Here is a 16,397-nt window from a genome sequence, read left to right as displayed (position 1 = left end):
AAAAAGTTCGAACCGATGCACTTGATGGCTTCCAAACGAATAACAGTAGATCGTTCAACTTTTGGCCTTATATAGAGTTGCATGCATACTCTCCCTAGAGAACGATGAAAAAGTATAAAGGGAGGAAAAGAGAAAGGAAACGGGTCTTTTACCACACGCAGTTTATCTAAGTTCGAAGCACAAAGTTCGGCTGACCCCTACGCATGATTCTATCGACTCGACGTCGATTTTTTTTTTTTTTCATTTTCTTTTCAACCCCACCTAAATCTATCCCACCAATGAACTATTCATGCGTTCAGGGTTGCAGTTACTAATTATAAATATTGAAACTATGAACACATAATATATGGATGATAAGGATTAAGAAATGAAACGCTTATAGAGATCGAAATTTTGAAATTTCAATTATAACACAAAGTGATCTTTCATGATCGCGTGAGCTCAGCTTTTGAGATTAATTTTATCATTTTTTTTTTTGTTTTTTCTTCTTGTCCATTTTTCTTTATTAAATTGATAATGGAAAATTTAATAATTACTTCACGAAGTGTTAATATATATATATAGATATTATTGTATTACTTACGAAATAGAAATGGCTGTCTTTCTTTACGTTTCTCTTCTTTAACTGTACAAACGAAAAATTATTAATATTCAATTTAAAATTATTAATATTTCATTAAATAGTCATTTTTAAAATAAGGCTATAAAAAAAAAAAAAAAGAAATATTGAGACGTGATTTATGGTAATACGTTATTCGGCATTTTCCTATCATCAAATTGAAAAACACGGTACTAAAAGAAACAGAAAGTGTTTCTAAACGATAATACACGAAGAAAAATACGAACAAAAATATATTAATACGTATAATAATAATAATAATAATAATAATAATAATAATAATAATAATAATAATAATAAATATTCGTAAACAAATTGATTTTATTTATATAGCGTGTTCGTATTATCTCGAAATATCTGCGTATTTTGGTACAAAAACACATCCATAAATTTGTTAATTGGAAATTACCGAGATTAATTTAAAAAATATATGTATACACACATACACACATACAAATTCTACACGAGTATTTTTATGAAACACTTGTACTGTGGTGTTACATTTTGTTGTTGTTGGTACAAATGCATTTAAAATAAATACGTATTTTAAATCAAACTAATTATATTGAAATTGATCAAAGTTAATAACGAACTTTGAAAAGTTCATCGTTCACGTTCATCATCGTCAATATGTATGCCGTTTAAATATTAAATGTATAACATATTTACAATCTTATCGAAAATGAGACGATCTCTCATATATATATATATATATATATATAAATAATTTTATTTTTATAAAAAAACAACAGCTAACTTTTTCAATAATTATCAGATAGAATGAAGAAAAAAGTAAATATAAGTAACAGACAAAAATGTATGTTCCAGATTCGTGTTTTAAGATATCAAAGTTCACACATTGTACTAATTTCTATTAATGTTATTTATATGTATTATAAAAGTTTATAATAAAAAATATCGTATCTTCTTATATGAAATTGAAAGAGAGAGTGAGAGAGAGAGAGAGAGAGAGAGAAAGTTTCTTCTTAGATAGACACGTAAGACATTAGATTGGTCATACAAATGTCAACCTTATTTTTTAAATCTTAATATATATATATAAATTACGTGTCACGTTGTTTGTCCGCAATGGACTCCTAAACTACTGAACCGATTTTAATCAAATTTTGCAAATTATGTGCAGTTTTATTCACCTTGAAAGATAGGATAGTTTATATCTCAATTTATAATCGCAATATTATTTATTTATTAACAAAGAGTCATGATTATCTCATGTTAGTTCGATAAGATTCTAAAAGATGGCGGTATAAGATAATTGTGTATCAGACTGATTGTGACTTTTTTACATTTTTTACATAATAAATAAAAACATAACGTTTATAACATAATCAATACGTTAATTAATACATAACACGAGATAGTGCAATGTTAAAATTCTAATGGAGTTTTCACTGACACATTTTCTAGTTCTCTCATCAATAACAATTGGATTTATTCAAATGAATCTGTATTAAATGTCTCATCCTGTATATACAATATTATTATAATGTTTAACACAAATTTATTTAAATTAATTTGTTTTTTTTTTCAAATCAATATTTGCATATTTTTATAACATCAAAACGAGAAGAACTTCGTTTGTTAAAAAAAAAAATGATAAAAGTGAATGAAGAAGAAGAAGAAGAAGAAGAAGAAGAAAGAAAGAAAAAAAAGGGACAAAAAAAATGATCGTCAATTAACTGTATTATAATTTTTGTTGTTTCAAACATATTTATGCATAAGAATCAAATATTGTTCATTTTCTCGTTCATTTTCAAGCTGTCACTTCACATCAATCTTTTTCTCTATCTTTTAACATAAGTTTGACGCATGTTATCGATAACATTATCATAATTTAACGATTACAGACTTATTATAACGATTATACAATACATATGTGTGTGTGTGTATTCCACGAATTTATTAATGATGTATTTAACGATATTCAGATTTATTTTTGCATTGCAAATTTTATAATAAAAATAAAATGATAATTTTAATGAACAAAGTTACTTCTTTTTTTTTTTTTTTTTTCAAATAATGTGAATAAACTATTTTAAAATAATACAGATATTTTGTGATGAATATTCGTCATTAAATAAACATGATAGAGACGTTATGTAATTACGTATAACATATTAATGCGTAATTTATAAATACATATGTATATATATATATATATATATTTGTTTGTTAACAATTTAACGAGTCTAATGATTGACAAAAGAATAAACATCGATAAAAGTCGAATTTTCTTTACTGACTTTATCTAACATGGGAAGATCGTGACCTGTAACTTTAAAAAAATGAACGAAATTATACTCAATCGATAAAGAATTGAAAATAATTAGACACGTGTTTTTTTGTCGGCTTTTTTCTCTAATGGGGCCTTCTTCATGTGAATTCCATATTAAGTTTTATTAAAATACTATAAAATAATTGCAAATAGCAACATTATTTGTCTGAAGTCATGTAAATGCTTGCTATGTTGTAGCATTTGTAAAAATAATAACGTACGAATTTGTTACAAAAAAAAATAAAATAATAATAATAATAATAATAAATGTACAGTTTCGTTATAGGGTTAATGGCCATCTCAGATATGACGTTGAAGCTGTGTCGATAGTTTCTATTGGCTGGCTGTCATCCCATAAGAAATCACATTTACGTGTCAATTATTATCACATGGTATTAAGAGGGGGCAATTAAGGTCACTGGATAAAAACGTACATTGTAAATCTCTTTTCTACTTATTCTGGACTCCCCCTTGAATTCTACCAATTTGTAATACTATTTTTCAATTTATCTACGTATTTGTATATGTGTGTACACATACGCGCGTATATATATATATATATATATATATATATATATATATATATTCTTTTATAATTCATTTATCTAATTTGTTTTACACAAATTTTATATTTATAATATTTTTTATATCATTTTAGTATTTTATTTTTTGTAAAAAGAACATTTTTCAAAATGTCTTCCATTCTTTCAATTTCAATCATATCTTATCTAATATTTGCAAATTTGATAAACGATATTGTTTTTGTTCATAACATTACATTTTCATCGTAAGTACCAAGTCGATAATTTTAATTTTATCATTTAGGAGAAAACAAATTTATTGCATTTTTCGTTTAAATTATTCTTTTAAAAATAATTCATTTTATATTTCGATCTTATTGTGTCTGCAATGGCGGATCATAAAACGATGCATTACTTGTTATCAACTGAACGAAAAACTTGTATAAAATTTTCATTAACTTTATACATTCTATAATAATGAATAAAAATATATATATATATATATATATATATATATATATATATATATATATATATATATATATACATGTAAATTAATTGTTACTATTATAATAATCACACAATATCATTTTGTTTACCGACATCAAATAGATTCATTTTGTGATATTACTTTTATTTTTTCACATTAATACCTAATTCACACACACACACACACATACAAATATTCCAATATTTAACCATATTATTATAAATCAATTTGTCATAAAATAATATTTTTAATAGTTAAAACATTTAAACAAAACATTTCTACAACATTTACTACCAACCATTTTATGGTATGATCTGTTTTACCGACCAAGATAATATCTGCTACTAGAAAAAAAAGAGTGAAATAAAAAAACAAATGGAGATTTACATTATAAATATAAATATTAAAAACAATTAAGAAATTGAATAACGAAAAAGCAAAATTAAAAATAAATGGATTGATAAAGCTTAATTAAAAAAAAAATTTTAAAAATAATAATATTCAGTCGGTAGAAAAACGTGCGCAATGGCTGGTGTTGGTTTATCATCATTCTCAGTTGTAAGCTCATTTCAGAGGCAACTTTTTAGGTGCGCCATTGGCATTGATAGAAAGCTTATCAAAAAGACGTTTAATTCTACTCAATTACGTCAAATATACATATCATCATTTTTGAAGATTCCACAAGTAAGAATATTCAAATAAATTCAATAAAAATGTAAACGTGTCGTGTAATTATCTTTATCTCTATCTCCTTTCCTCTCTCTCTCTCTCACACACACACTTTTCCTATCCTTTTCTCACTATTTCTCTCTTTCTCTGTCACACACTATCTCTGTCTTCTTTCTCTTTCTTTATCTATCTCTTTGTATTTGTCGAATATCTTATTCTTGCTCACCTTATTCACTTGATATCGTAAAACGAACTTCTTTATTCCACAATTATTAATTAGGCTTCTTATTATCGAGGATCAAGGAATAAATTAAAAACTACGACAATGTCCAAATTGGAATATCCCGTGACCCGTCGCGACGAAACTGTTGTTGAAAACTATCACGGTATTGAGGTTAGTATATACTTATATTCTCTCTTCAAAGTTTGTTTCTAGGTTATGTCAAGTCAACTTCTTTCTTCTATACTATGACTGACTGACTGACTGATTGATTGGCCGATGTGCTTTGAACTATTATTATCCATCTATTTAAACAATTTTTGTTATTTTCAAGCAGGCTTTTATTTTTTATTATTATTATTATTATTATTATTATTATTATTATTATTATTATTATTCAAGAATGATTTTTAATCAATTATTTACTTACTTTAATAATTATTATTTTTGAATAATTTGTCTTTTTTTCTGAAAAAAGAAAGAAATTAAAAAATCAATGAATTTTTATTTGATTCATAATGGAGTAATGAATAGAAAAAATTATCCCAAATATGATTGATAAAATATTTTGTACCTTTTGTATAATTTAATATATGTTATTATGAAATATTGCAATATTTATATACACAAAGTATTTTTTTGTTATGTTTGTATATAACATGATGAATGCAATTGTCCTGGACAGATATCAGATCCATACAGATGGTTGGAAGATCCAAACTCAGAAGAAACAAAAGCATTTATCGATTCTCAAAATGCATTGACCAAACCTTATTTAGCTTCTTGCAAATCACGTCAGGATATTCATGATAGACTTAAACAATTATGGGATTTTCCTAAATACATGTGTCCTGCCAAACATGGAAATAAATATTATTTTTACAAGAATACTGGCTTGCAAAATCAAAGGTTTATATATTTTCCAAATATTATTTCATTTTATATTCATGCATATTATTCTTAGTTGTTTTTTTTTTTTTTTTAACTCAACTATTAAACTTTATTCATTTTAGCGTATTATATGTGCAAGATACTTTGGATAGCGAGCCACGAGTATTCCTTGATCCAAATACTCTTTCTGAGGATGGTACAGTTGCAATATCATTTAGCAGATTTAGCGAAGATGGTAGTATTTTTGCATACGGATTGTCCAGTAGTGGCTCAGATTGGAACACGATACATTTTATCAATGCGAATACTGGTATGATGAATATAAATTTAAAAAATGCCTGAGGTATGCTAAAATCTTATTTATCAGATTATTTTTATGATTAATTAGTGTATTCATTAATTTAGGTGAAAAATATCCTGAGGTATTGGAAAGAGTTAAATTTTCTCCATTGACTTGGACTCATGATAACGTTGGCGTCTTTTATGGACATTATCGCGATCAAAAAGGAAAAGTTGATGGTCTGGAAACTCAAGATGATCAGAATCAGAAATTGTGTTATCATCGTGTAGGAACACCACAGTCAGAAGATGTGGTTGTTATAGAATTCCCTGAGGAACCTTTATGGAGGATGTTAGTAACATGGAAAATTCATTTACACATAATTAATTAATATTATTTATAAACAAAATGTGTTAATATTATTTTTTTTCTTTCTATTTCTTCAGAGGCGCACAAGTTTCTGATTGTGGAAAGTGGTTAATTGTTACACCTGTAAAAGATTGTCGTGATAATCTAGTTTACTTCACTGAACTAAAATCTGATTCCAAAATAGATGGTTTATTACCTTTAACACAAGTCGTTGATAAACTTGAAGCTGATTATGAAGTTAGTTAAATAGATTTTTATGTTTAATTATTTAAACATTATTAATATTTTTTATATATATATATATATATATATAATATATAATATATAAATTATTTGATTATTAGTACGTAACAAATGTTGGTACCAAAGCTATATTTCGTACAAACAAGAATGCATCAAACTTCAAATTAATAGCAATAGATTTGTTGGATTACAAAGAAGATAAATGGACTGAACTATTACCTGAACATCCTGATAATGTTTTGGATTGGGCTAGCGCAGTAGACGGTGATAAATTTGTTGCCTGTTACATACAAGATGTTAAAGTTAGTGCATTTATATTTATATAATAATTAAATTATTTTATTTTCACATGTATATTTATATAAAAAAAAATTAATTTATATTTTCAGAATATTTTGCAATTGCATAGTTTAACAACTGGTAAACTTTTGAGAACGTTCCCACTAGACGTTGGTACGATTATTGGTTTCTCTGGTGATAAAAAATATTCCGAAATATTTTATCAATTCACATCCTTTTTAACACCTGGAATCATATACACCGCTGATCTCAAAAACGACGATGAACCAAAAGTTAATATATTCACGATAATTGAATAAAAAAAGTAAAGTAAATAAATAAATATTAATACTCTTTTGTTTCTAGATATTTCGCGAGATCAAAGTTAAGAATTTTGATCCAAGTTTGTATAAAACGTTGCAAGTGTTTTATACCAGTAAGGATGGTACGCAAATTCCTATGTTCATCGTTATGAAAAGCGTAAGTATTTTTTTTAATAACGTGTGATTATCCATGGAATAATTTAAAATATTGCAAAAAATTTAGGATGCTGTATTGGATAATTCTATGCCAGCTTTATTGAATGGATATGGTGGTTTCAATGTTAGTATTCAACCTGTATTTAGCGTAACAAGGCTTGTCTTCGTGCAACATTTAAATGGTGTGCTTGCTATTCCAAATATTCGAGGTGGAGGGTAAGAGGAATACATAATTAACAATGGAGTTAAATATATTATCGTAAACTTATGTTATATACATAAATCATTGTCTCTTGGTTTATAGAGAGTACGGAGAAAAATGGCACAATGGTGGTCGACTATTTAATAAGCAAAATGTATTTGATGATTTTCAATGTGCAGCTGAATATCTTATTGACAATGGATATACTACATCTAGCAAATTAACTATACAAGGTGGTAGTAATGGTGGATTATTGGTAGCTGCTTGTATAAATCAGCGACCAAGTTTATTTGGTGCTGCTATCGCACAAGTCGGGTTAGTTTGATTATATTATTCTTATTAATAAGATAATATTATTAACACGTTGATTGTCTTATCAATCTTACAATCTATATATTAGTTAGTTTAGTTAGGTACCTGTTTTATAACTTTCAGTAGATAAAAGATACAAAAAGATTATACATTACATTCTACACTTATATCATTATTCTCTTATATTTATATATATTGTATATTAAACTTTACAAAATGTTCTGTTATGGCAATTAACGTGATAAAAATAAGTTGATTATATTTTAAATAATAATATGTCTCTCTTTTTTTTTTTTTAATAAATTCTTTCAGTGTTATGGATATGTTACGTTTTCATAAGTTTACAATTGGTTCCGCTTGGGTTTCCGATTATGGTAGTTCAGAAGATCCGAAACATTTTGAAAATCTAATTAAATATTCACCATTGCATAATGTTAAAATACCAGAGGACGGTTCTCAGTATCCAGCAACCTTGCTTTTAACAGCCGATCACGATGATCGTGTTGTACCATTGCATAGTCTTAAACTCATAGCAACTTTGCAACATGTACTTGGAAATTTACCACAACAAACAAATCCATTACTCGCAAGAATAGAGACGAAGGCTGGTCACGGTGGTGGTAAACCAACCACTAAAGTTGTTAGTAATATTTATTAATTCATTTCTTAATAAGTTGCAATTAGTTGTTAATTAACAATTGTATAAACATTTAATTCTTATATTTTTTCATTAATCTGTTTTTTGTTCTTTTTTTTTTTTTAGATTGAAGAGAACACAGATATTTTATCGTTCATCGTCCAAGCTTTGAATTTAAAATTCAAGCTATAACATATGTAAATGTGTTTATATATTAACTGTTTGTACATCTTTTAAAATTATTATGAAGGGATGGTTCAGGTATTAATATTACTATAATTATTATTATTATTATTATTATTATTATTTGTGATATAATATAATATTTGTCCCTGTCGTCGAAAAAAAAAAAAAGAAAAGAAGAAAATAAAAAATAAAAATGAACTATCATTTTAATTGGTATAAAATGTTTATGAAATATTAAATGCATACTTTGTTTCTTTTTTTTTTTTTTTTACGTACTATTTTGTTTTTGTTCATTTTATTTTATTTTACTTTTTTTTCTCTATTGTCTTTTTCTATTTGTTGCTAATAAATGATGAAAAAAAAAAAAAATTTATTTCACTCACACGCATACAAAACACACCACGCGAACAACGCGTTCACTATATCTCACGTGTGTGGAATATTTTATCGTATAGAAAATTTCATAATTATTGGTTCAAGTTATGCAACAAATTGTCAGACTACAACAGGTAATTTGAATAATATCTAATGTTCTAAAAATAGTTATTTATACAAAAATAAACAATTTCATTTCTATTTGAGTATATATTTTCCTTTTTTTTCTTTTTTTTTCTTTTTTTTATGTCAATTTCTTATTTAATAATAATGATTAGTATAATTGATGATTAGTAATGTTTCGCTAAATAAAATCTTTATATCGCGTTAAAAATTAATTTACTGTTTTTTTTTTCTTGCTTTTTGTCATTATCTGCATAACTTAATCCAATTAAAAGTTCAAAAGACAAAAATAGTTGCATGTAAAAAGTATTTGTTTGTTTGTTTGTTTGTGTTTTTTTTTTCGTACAACTAAATCGTATTTAAAGTATAAAATGCAATTTATGAATGATCAATGATAATAAAAGTCTGTCTGTATATTATTGATATTTTCTGGTTTGTTTTTTTTGTTTTTTCAGAATTTATCGTTTCTATATTAATCCTCTTCATAAAAAGTGTCATTTTTTCATACATATATAAATGTAATATACAGAGTGGAGTAATAATTCTGTTCACCTTGAATATTTCTTTTATTTACAATCGTATTAAAAAACTTTCAAAGAAAAAAGTTGCACTATCGCAATAGGAGAAAAAAAAAAAAAAATCTAATCGTTGAAAAATATTTTCCTCTTTTTACGAAATTTCAAGGTTATCGATGTTTTTTGTTTTTTAAATAGATAAAAATGATTTGCATTCTGATCATTTATCTTCAAAATATTCATATTTCAAATAAATATATATATAACATAAAATAATAAAATATCAAAATAAAATATTATTTACGTAGGTTGGAACTTAAATAGTGACAATTATTTATTCATAATCGTTACAAAAGAGTTACATGTTTGCACCTGTTACTGTCCTTCAAAGTAGTCACCAGCGTTAGTGTGGAACCCGTTGCTAGCGATGTGGAAGACGTAGTATACCGTCAGCAGAGTCTGTTCTGTTGATGGTGCGAATGGGAGCGGGGTCTACTGCCATGTCTCATCCAGTATTACAATATGGCGTAAGAAAGCCTCTCCTTCGCACTCATATCGCTCCAAGTGCATCTGAGCAGCGTCGTAAAGCATCCATTTCTGCATTTCCGTCAATTCATGCGAAACCCATCGTGGCATTCGTTTCAGAACTGTTCCAGATATTCGACATGGCAGTTAGACCACTCCATTCGCACCATCAACAGAACAGGCTCTGAAAACGGGTTCTACATAACGTTGGTGATTACTTTGAAGGACAGTAACAGGTGCAAACATGTAACTCTTTTAATAGTTGTCACTATTTAAGTTCTAACCTACGTATAATGTCCACCTTGAATATCTTTGTTATTTATAATAATATGAAAAAAAAAAAATGTTTAGTACCTAACTTGCATGGCATGGAAAGAAGAAGCATATTGCGATTTTGATTTCTTTCTTTTGTATCTCATTTTTTGTTCGTTGTACTTGTTTTAATTTTTTAAATCTTACGTCACATTATGTAAACCTGCCATTTTCGTATCGTTGAATGACGTATAAGTTTCATTCTAAGTAGATAATATGTCTTATCGTCATAGTAACGCTGAAAGTCACAATTTCGAACATCTTATATAATTTGAGGAAGTTTATTTTATTACTATATATTTGTCCTTGAACAACTTTCATTAATATCTCACATTGCAATCGTCTAAAGCCAACTATCATAAAACGGTAGATAACAATTTACATAAAATAGTCATTCTATTGAGAAAAAAAACGAAGATTACCTTGAAATTTTCTTTAAACCCTACGTCCTATGGAAAAAAGAAATAAACAATATGCCCTTTCTATATCATGCAAGTTTTGTAACAGAGATATATTCAAGGTTTATATATACATTATTTTTATACGTAAATATTTCGAAAATAAATGATCGTAATGGAAGATCATTTTTAATCATTTTTACGTTTTGTAAGAAACGAAAAATATTGAGAATATATATATATATATAGAGTATCATTTACAAAAAAATAACATCGATAACCTTGAAATTTAGGCTATGGGTATGTTTACCGCAGCGGTACCATAGAGATATTACAGATAAAATGGACAAACCATAGGCGGTTGTGTAAGTGGAAGTAAATGTCTCTGCATGAATATAGCAGTAAAAAACGAAAGGTTGATGTTGTCTCTCTCTAACTCATGCAGTACACAAAAGACTCGCAAGTTAGAGAGAGACAACATCAACCTCCCCATGTTCTATCTCTTTTTATTTCGCCGACAGGTTTTATGCTGGGCTTGTCTCTGCTCTATGTGTAGTATCTCTATGAGCGGGTTACTCTTACTGAAAGTGCTGTTGCAATCAACAAAACTGTTCGTTACTCGAAAGACCGATCGTCAATGGCCAAGACTCATTTTTGAGATATTTCGTTTGCTAATATTGACAGTCTTTTTGTTTAAATAGAACAAAATATTAAAATTATTATACATCCACAGACTGAGATATTTGATGTGCTGTAACTGCATACACTTGTTGTATGTAAAATACGCGACGTCATTTTATGAACAATGACTGTAGTCAGCAAAAGGATTAATACGATTGTAAACAAAAGAGATATTTAAGTTGAATAGAATTATTTTCGCATCACGAATTAGAGAAAAGAATAAATGCAGTAACTTACAATGGCACAACAACAACAACAACAACAACAAACAAATGATCATCAAAAATATTTTCAATGAGAAATTAATTCCATACCAACGGTAAATAGTTCAGTGAAATATTGGCAAAATAATTTGCTCATATATTGTTCCTCTTTTACCGGCCAAAAGCCTTCGAGGAATCCAATATGGCCACCGCGCGAGGTTACCACAATGGCGACGTTTTCAGTTTTAGTAAATTCATTTAATGGAATGGCTAGAAATTAGACGAATTTAAATATTAATATTGTCTGTTTAAAGAATTTCGTTAATTATACTTTGGATCAAAAATAATATTATACTATTATTTATTCGTTCAGTTTTAAAATTTAAACAAAATAATTTCAAATATTTTACCTTCTAATGGTTGAAATGGATCGTCTGCCGCATTAAGGCACAATACAGGTACCTCGATTAAATGCAATTTGTCATGTAATGTTGCTTTTTGATAATACTCTTCGACATCTTTAAAACCAAATTGTTTGGCCGTAAAGTTTGAGTCAAATTCTCGCACGGTTTGACTCTGTAAAAATTCAATATATTATTATTATTATTATTTCAACATGTTAATCCAAAAAAGAGAAATCTTTTTTTGTCAAAAATATTCAAATATCTTCTGTCATAAAAAAGACTACGCGTTAATTATACATATTAAATATTTACTTACGCGTAAAACGTTATTCATATCAACGTTTTCTAAACCAGTTTCCAATGATGAATAATATTTTTTAACAGTGCGACATAAATTGCTAGCTAAGTGTTTGTTCAGCATTAAATTGATATACTTTTTTTCGATACTTTCCGTCGCGGCGAATACATTCCAAGGTGCCGATATGATAAAACATCCCTTAAATTTATCTTTCGCAGCTGCGCCATTTTGTGCTAGATAATTACCCAATATCAATCTGAAATATAATGCAATTCACCATATGTATGAATATATACAGTAGAATAATTGATAATAATTGATAATAATTTATGACAATTATAAAAGACAAAAGAAGAATGAAACTAATGAGATCACTTAAAAATAATAATAATAATAATAATAATAATTGATACAAAAAAAAAAAAACCAGAATTATCCTTACCCTCCCATAGAAATACCAGTTGCACCGAAAGGAACATTAGGATGTAATTTTTTTAAATGGTCGATTATCTCTGCCAAATCTTCGCAATTAGCGGCACAATATGTACGTGGTGTCTGTTATTAATAATAAATAAATAAAAATAAAGAAATAAATAAATAAAAAATAAAATAAATCAATCAATCAATGTACGATTTTTAACACACATCTTTTTTACACATATATTATATTTTGAAGTACTTAACACTTAGCCGACCCACTCACTCGGGAAGATCTCTTATGTTGACCTTACTTATTTTACTTAAGTTTTATGGAAACCATACTACAGTTCGTTGCAGTGTCGATGATCGGCTAAGTGTTAAGTAGACTACGTATAATATATATGTAAATAAAAGAACTTATCATCTAATCATTTATTTTCAAATGATATATGAGTCATTTGAAAAGTTAGCAATTCATGTCGATACTAAGTCCTAAATATAGTATAACGGGTCGACAAATGAGAACATAGTGTCACGCGATGGTAACTACTCAATAAAGAACAATTTCGTAACATTGTCAGTTAACGTTTAATGAAATTGTATTAAAAAGGGAACTGACAGGAAATATGTTACTCTTGTTTCTTAGTATTAAATTAAAATCATTCTCGAAAAAAGTGATTATCATGGATTTTCCTTATCGATAAATTTATTGCAATCGTAATAAATCATATAAAAAAAGAAAAAAAAAACAGAAAAACAGAAAAAATAAAAGATCGAAGTTCGTTCGATAAGATGTGTGTAAGAGATTTTTTGAATTTTTTTCTTTTTTTGTTTTTTTTTTTTCAAATATTTTGTTTTTCCCCCTCTTCGCTTTCAAATTTAAAAACACAATTTAATCTCTAACGTTATTAATTTAATAATTATGCATTTGATGCATAGCAAGCTTCATTACAAACATTATTGTTAATTGTTTGTTTTGTAATATTTTCCTGTTTACCTTTAATTTAACACCACCCAATCCTCTGTTATTGAATATAACGCATCTAATACGTGATTTTTTAGCAGCTGATACTAGACATTTGATATATTCTGTGTTACTTGCACCGGTTAAACCCGGTAAAATGATAACTATCGGTGACGTAGTTGGACAGTTCTCCTCAGCCCAATCTAAAGCTACTTCGCCACCATCGGACAATGTGAATATTTCTCTGCGGAATAAAACGTTGATACATATATATCTATATATGATGTAACTGGATCAATTGAGGTTCATTATCTCTTTCAACAATATATCTATCTATCTATCTATCTATCTATCTATCTATTTATATATCTACCTACCAACCTGCGGTAATGTATCACTGGTAATACACGTGACCTAACTATACTTGCTAGTACAGTTTGTGCTCGTGATTCGAAACACCATAGGGTTGGCCAAAATTTGTTTTTCACCAATGGTACGTGATCTTCTAAGAATGAACGAAAAGGTCCTTTTGCACATACCAATAATGGAGTCTTTAAAAAGTATTTACATTTAAATGTTAATATTATTCATTTGGTCAAAAAAAAAAAAAAAAAAGAAAAGAAAGAAACAAAAAATGATTAAAATAAATATTTATGAATGTTTATTATATGTATGTTATTTTTGTAAAAGATTGAAATAAATAAAAGAATGCATTATAAGAAATTAGTTTCTCCAATTCAAAATTCCCGCGTTCGGATATTTTTCAAATCTACAATTCGGCGCGCTGCAACTATTACAACATTTTCAAAGTAATAATATTCATAACGAGTTATTGGAATTAAAGAACAAAAAGTAGTTAAACAAACATACATATTTATAAACTATCTTCTTCACATATGAATATATTTAAATTGAAATGTGCATATACAACAACTTCCGGAAGTATTCGTATCCGTACTGTTCATATCTTCTTGTAATACAATATATTAAAATTTGTATATACAGAAACGTATTTTAAAATTTTAACAATGTTTGAAATTGACATAACTGATAACAAAATTATTCTCATAACCGACTAATCGTATTAAGCTGTAAATAATGGTATTTTAATTTTTTAAATGATAATTTTTATGGTATTTTTTAATGATATAATTAATGGTATTTTAATTATATCTTATCTATAGGATACAAATATTTGCGTGTTCTCCAACAATAAAACATTCTAATGCAATAAAATTAAATTAAAAAATAAAAAATAAAAACAAAACGAACCAAATTAAATAATTCTAAAGTAAAATTCTGTATATATATATATATATATATATATATATATATATATATATATATATATATATAAAAGAATTTTTTGAAATTATACATTTAAAAGCAAATACCAATAATTATATTGGTAATTACATTGACACTAGGAATATATATATATATACATATATACATATATATGTACCTGATGTTACGTAAAAGGAAACCAGAAAAAAAAATATAAAGAGAAGCATATTTATACAGAACACATTGTACTTACTTTAACAACTTCGAGAAGGTAATAAAAGCTGAAAACAATTCCGAATAAAGCTCCATAATAAAGCTTCGGAACCGATGATATATTTTCGAACAAATCGAGAATCACCATTGTAAGTTGAATAATAAAACTAGCCGAGGTTCGTCGCGTGTGAATGACAGTCGATTATTAAAAGGAATACAGAACACTACTTAACACCGATAGTTACAGCAATGACAACGACGATGATGGGGATGATGATGATGACAACGACTACCACCACCACAACCACCACCACACCACCACCACTATCGTTCGAGTTATATTCCAAAGATCCGTTAGATATGAGCGCCAATAACGTATTACAGTTAGCGACCCTAGCGCCATCTTGTTTGACTACAGCGCGTAATTGGACAACGTACATTTTTACCGATTAAAATCGTAATGACTATCATCTTGTTTGAAAAAATCATAAGCACAGAAAAGACATGGTATTATTTTTTTTCTTTTTTTTACATCTATTATGTGATAATTAGAACACAATCGTTTTTATGTATAGTACGTTAAGTATAGTAAATTAAATCGAAGGAAGACATTTTGTCTTTTTTTAATCGTTAGGGACCCTGTAGGAGGAACGCCCCATAGAATTTTGGGGGACAGGAATTTATGTAGTCACGTGATTGCGCGCGAATCAATCAAACATTTGAAATAGTATACAAGTTGTATATAGTAATAGTGAATAGTGTAGGGGGTAGTAGAGTAATGAATTGGTTTGAAAAAATTATGAAATACAGAAAAAGAAATGAATCATATTTAATGATAATGAAAAAATTTATAATTAAAATAGAATAGGTTAGACAAGAAAAATTATTATTAATTCAAAAAGAAAGATTCAATTGAGTTTGATTTGATAAAAAAAGTCATTACAGTATTTAAAAATTTCAAAACAACTTGTAGGAATTTATACAAT

At 27.2% G+C, this 16,397-nt stretch overlaps 2 protein-coding genes and 1 long non-coding RNA gene across 3 annotated transcripts; 1 reads left to right on the top strand and 2 right to left on the bottom strand.

The window, feature by feature from the left end:
- Positions 1 to 583: 583 nt before the first annotated feature.
- LOC149030640 (uncharacterized) lies at positions 584 to 4,959 on the bottom strand. The gene is made up of 2 exons (XR_016178482.1): positions 4,822 to 4,959; positions 584 to 625 (listed from the first exon to the last, which is right to left on the bottom strand). It is a non-coding gene; the product is annotated as an uncharacterized LOC149030640 (long non-coding RNA).
- LOC107064077 (prolyl endopeptidase) lies at positions 4,020 to 9,069 on the top strand. The gene is made up of 13 exons (XM_015316352.2): positions 4,020 to 4,610; positions 4,876 to 4,989; positions 5,501 to 5,724; positions 5,829 to 6,016; positions 6,112 to 6,337; positions 6,433 to 6,592; positions 6,700 to 6,900; positions 6,988 to 7,170; positions 7,244 to 7,357; positions 7,424 to 7,572; positions 7,661 to 7,873; positions 8,183 to 8,510; positions 8,634 to 9,069. The coding sequence occupies exons 1-13, from the start codon at positions 4,452 to 4,454 to the stop codon at positions 8,697 to 8,699; spliced, it is 2,325 nt and encodes a 774-aa protein (XP_015171838.2). The 5' UTR covers positions 4,020 to 4,451; the 3' UTR covers positions 8,700 to 9,069.
- Positions 9,070 to 9,624: 555 nt separating this feature from the next.
- Hydr1 (abhydrolase domain containing Hydr1) lies at positions 9,625 to 15,738 on the bottom strand. Its single transcript, XM_015316358.2, has 7 exons — positions 15,452 to 15,738; positions 14,293 to 14,462; positions 13,945 to 14,155; positions 12,970 to 13,082; positions 12,546 to 12,783; positions 12,236 to 12,401; positions 9,625 to 12,095 (listed from the first exon to the last, which is right to left on the bottom strand). The coding sequence occupies exons 1-7, from the start codon at positions 15,557 to 15,559 to the stop codon at positions 11,914 to 11,916; spliced, it is 1,188 nt and encodes a 395-aa protein (XP_015171844.1). The 5' UTR covers positions 15,560 to 15,738; the 3' UTR covers positions 9,625 to 11,913.
- Positions 15,739 to 16,397: the final 659 nt, after the last annotated feature.

The sequence above is a fragment of the Polistes dominula genome, unplaced genomic scaffold (assembly GCF_049000335.1).
Source record: "Polistes dominula isolate Pdom_NZ unplaced genomic scaffold, Pdom_raw_medaka contig_77, whole genome shotgun sequence".
Taxonomy (NCBI): domain Eukaryota; kingdom Metazoa; phylum Arthropoda; class Insecta; order Hymenoptera; family Vespidae; genus Polistes; species Polistes dominula.
Note: the sequence above shows the minus strand (reverse complement) of the source record. Positions and strands in the feature narration are given on the sequence as shown.

What these genes read in the sequence shown, in the direction of transcription:
- LOC107064077 (XM_015316352.2), top strand. Translation starts at nt 4,452, where the DNA reads ATGGCTGGTGTTGGTTTATCATCATTCTCAGTTGTAAGCTCATTTCAG. An exon ending in CATTTTTGAAGATTCCACAA is followed by an intron (nt 4,611 to 4,875) that starts GTAAGAATATTC and finishes ATTATTAATTAG; the next exon opens with GCTTCTTATTATCGAGGATC. An exon ending in ACTGGCTTGCAAAATCAAAG is followed by an intron (nt 5,725 to 5,828) that starts GTTTATATATTT and finishes TATTCATTTTAG; the next exon opens with CGTATTATATGTGCAAGATA.
- Hydr1 (XM_015316358.2), bottom strand. Translation starts at nt 15,559, where the DNA reads ATGGTGATTCTCGATTTGTTCGAAAATATATCATCGGTTCCGAAGCTT. An exon ending in ATATGAATAACGTTTTACGC is followed by an intron (nt 12,402 to 12,545) that starts GTAAGTAAATAT and finishes GAATTTTTACAG; the next exon opens with AGTCAAACCGTGCGAGAATT. An exon ending in TCCATTTCAACCATTAGAAG is followed by an intron (nt 12,096 to 12,235) that starts GTAAAATATTTG and finishes TCTAATTTCTAG; the next exon opens with CCATTCCATTAAATGAATTT.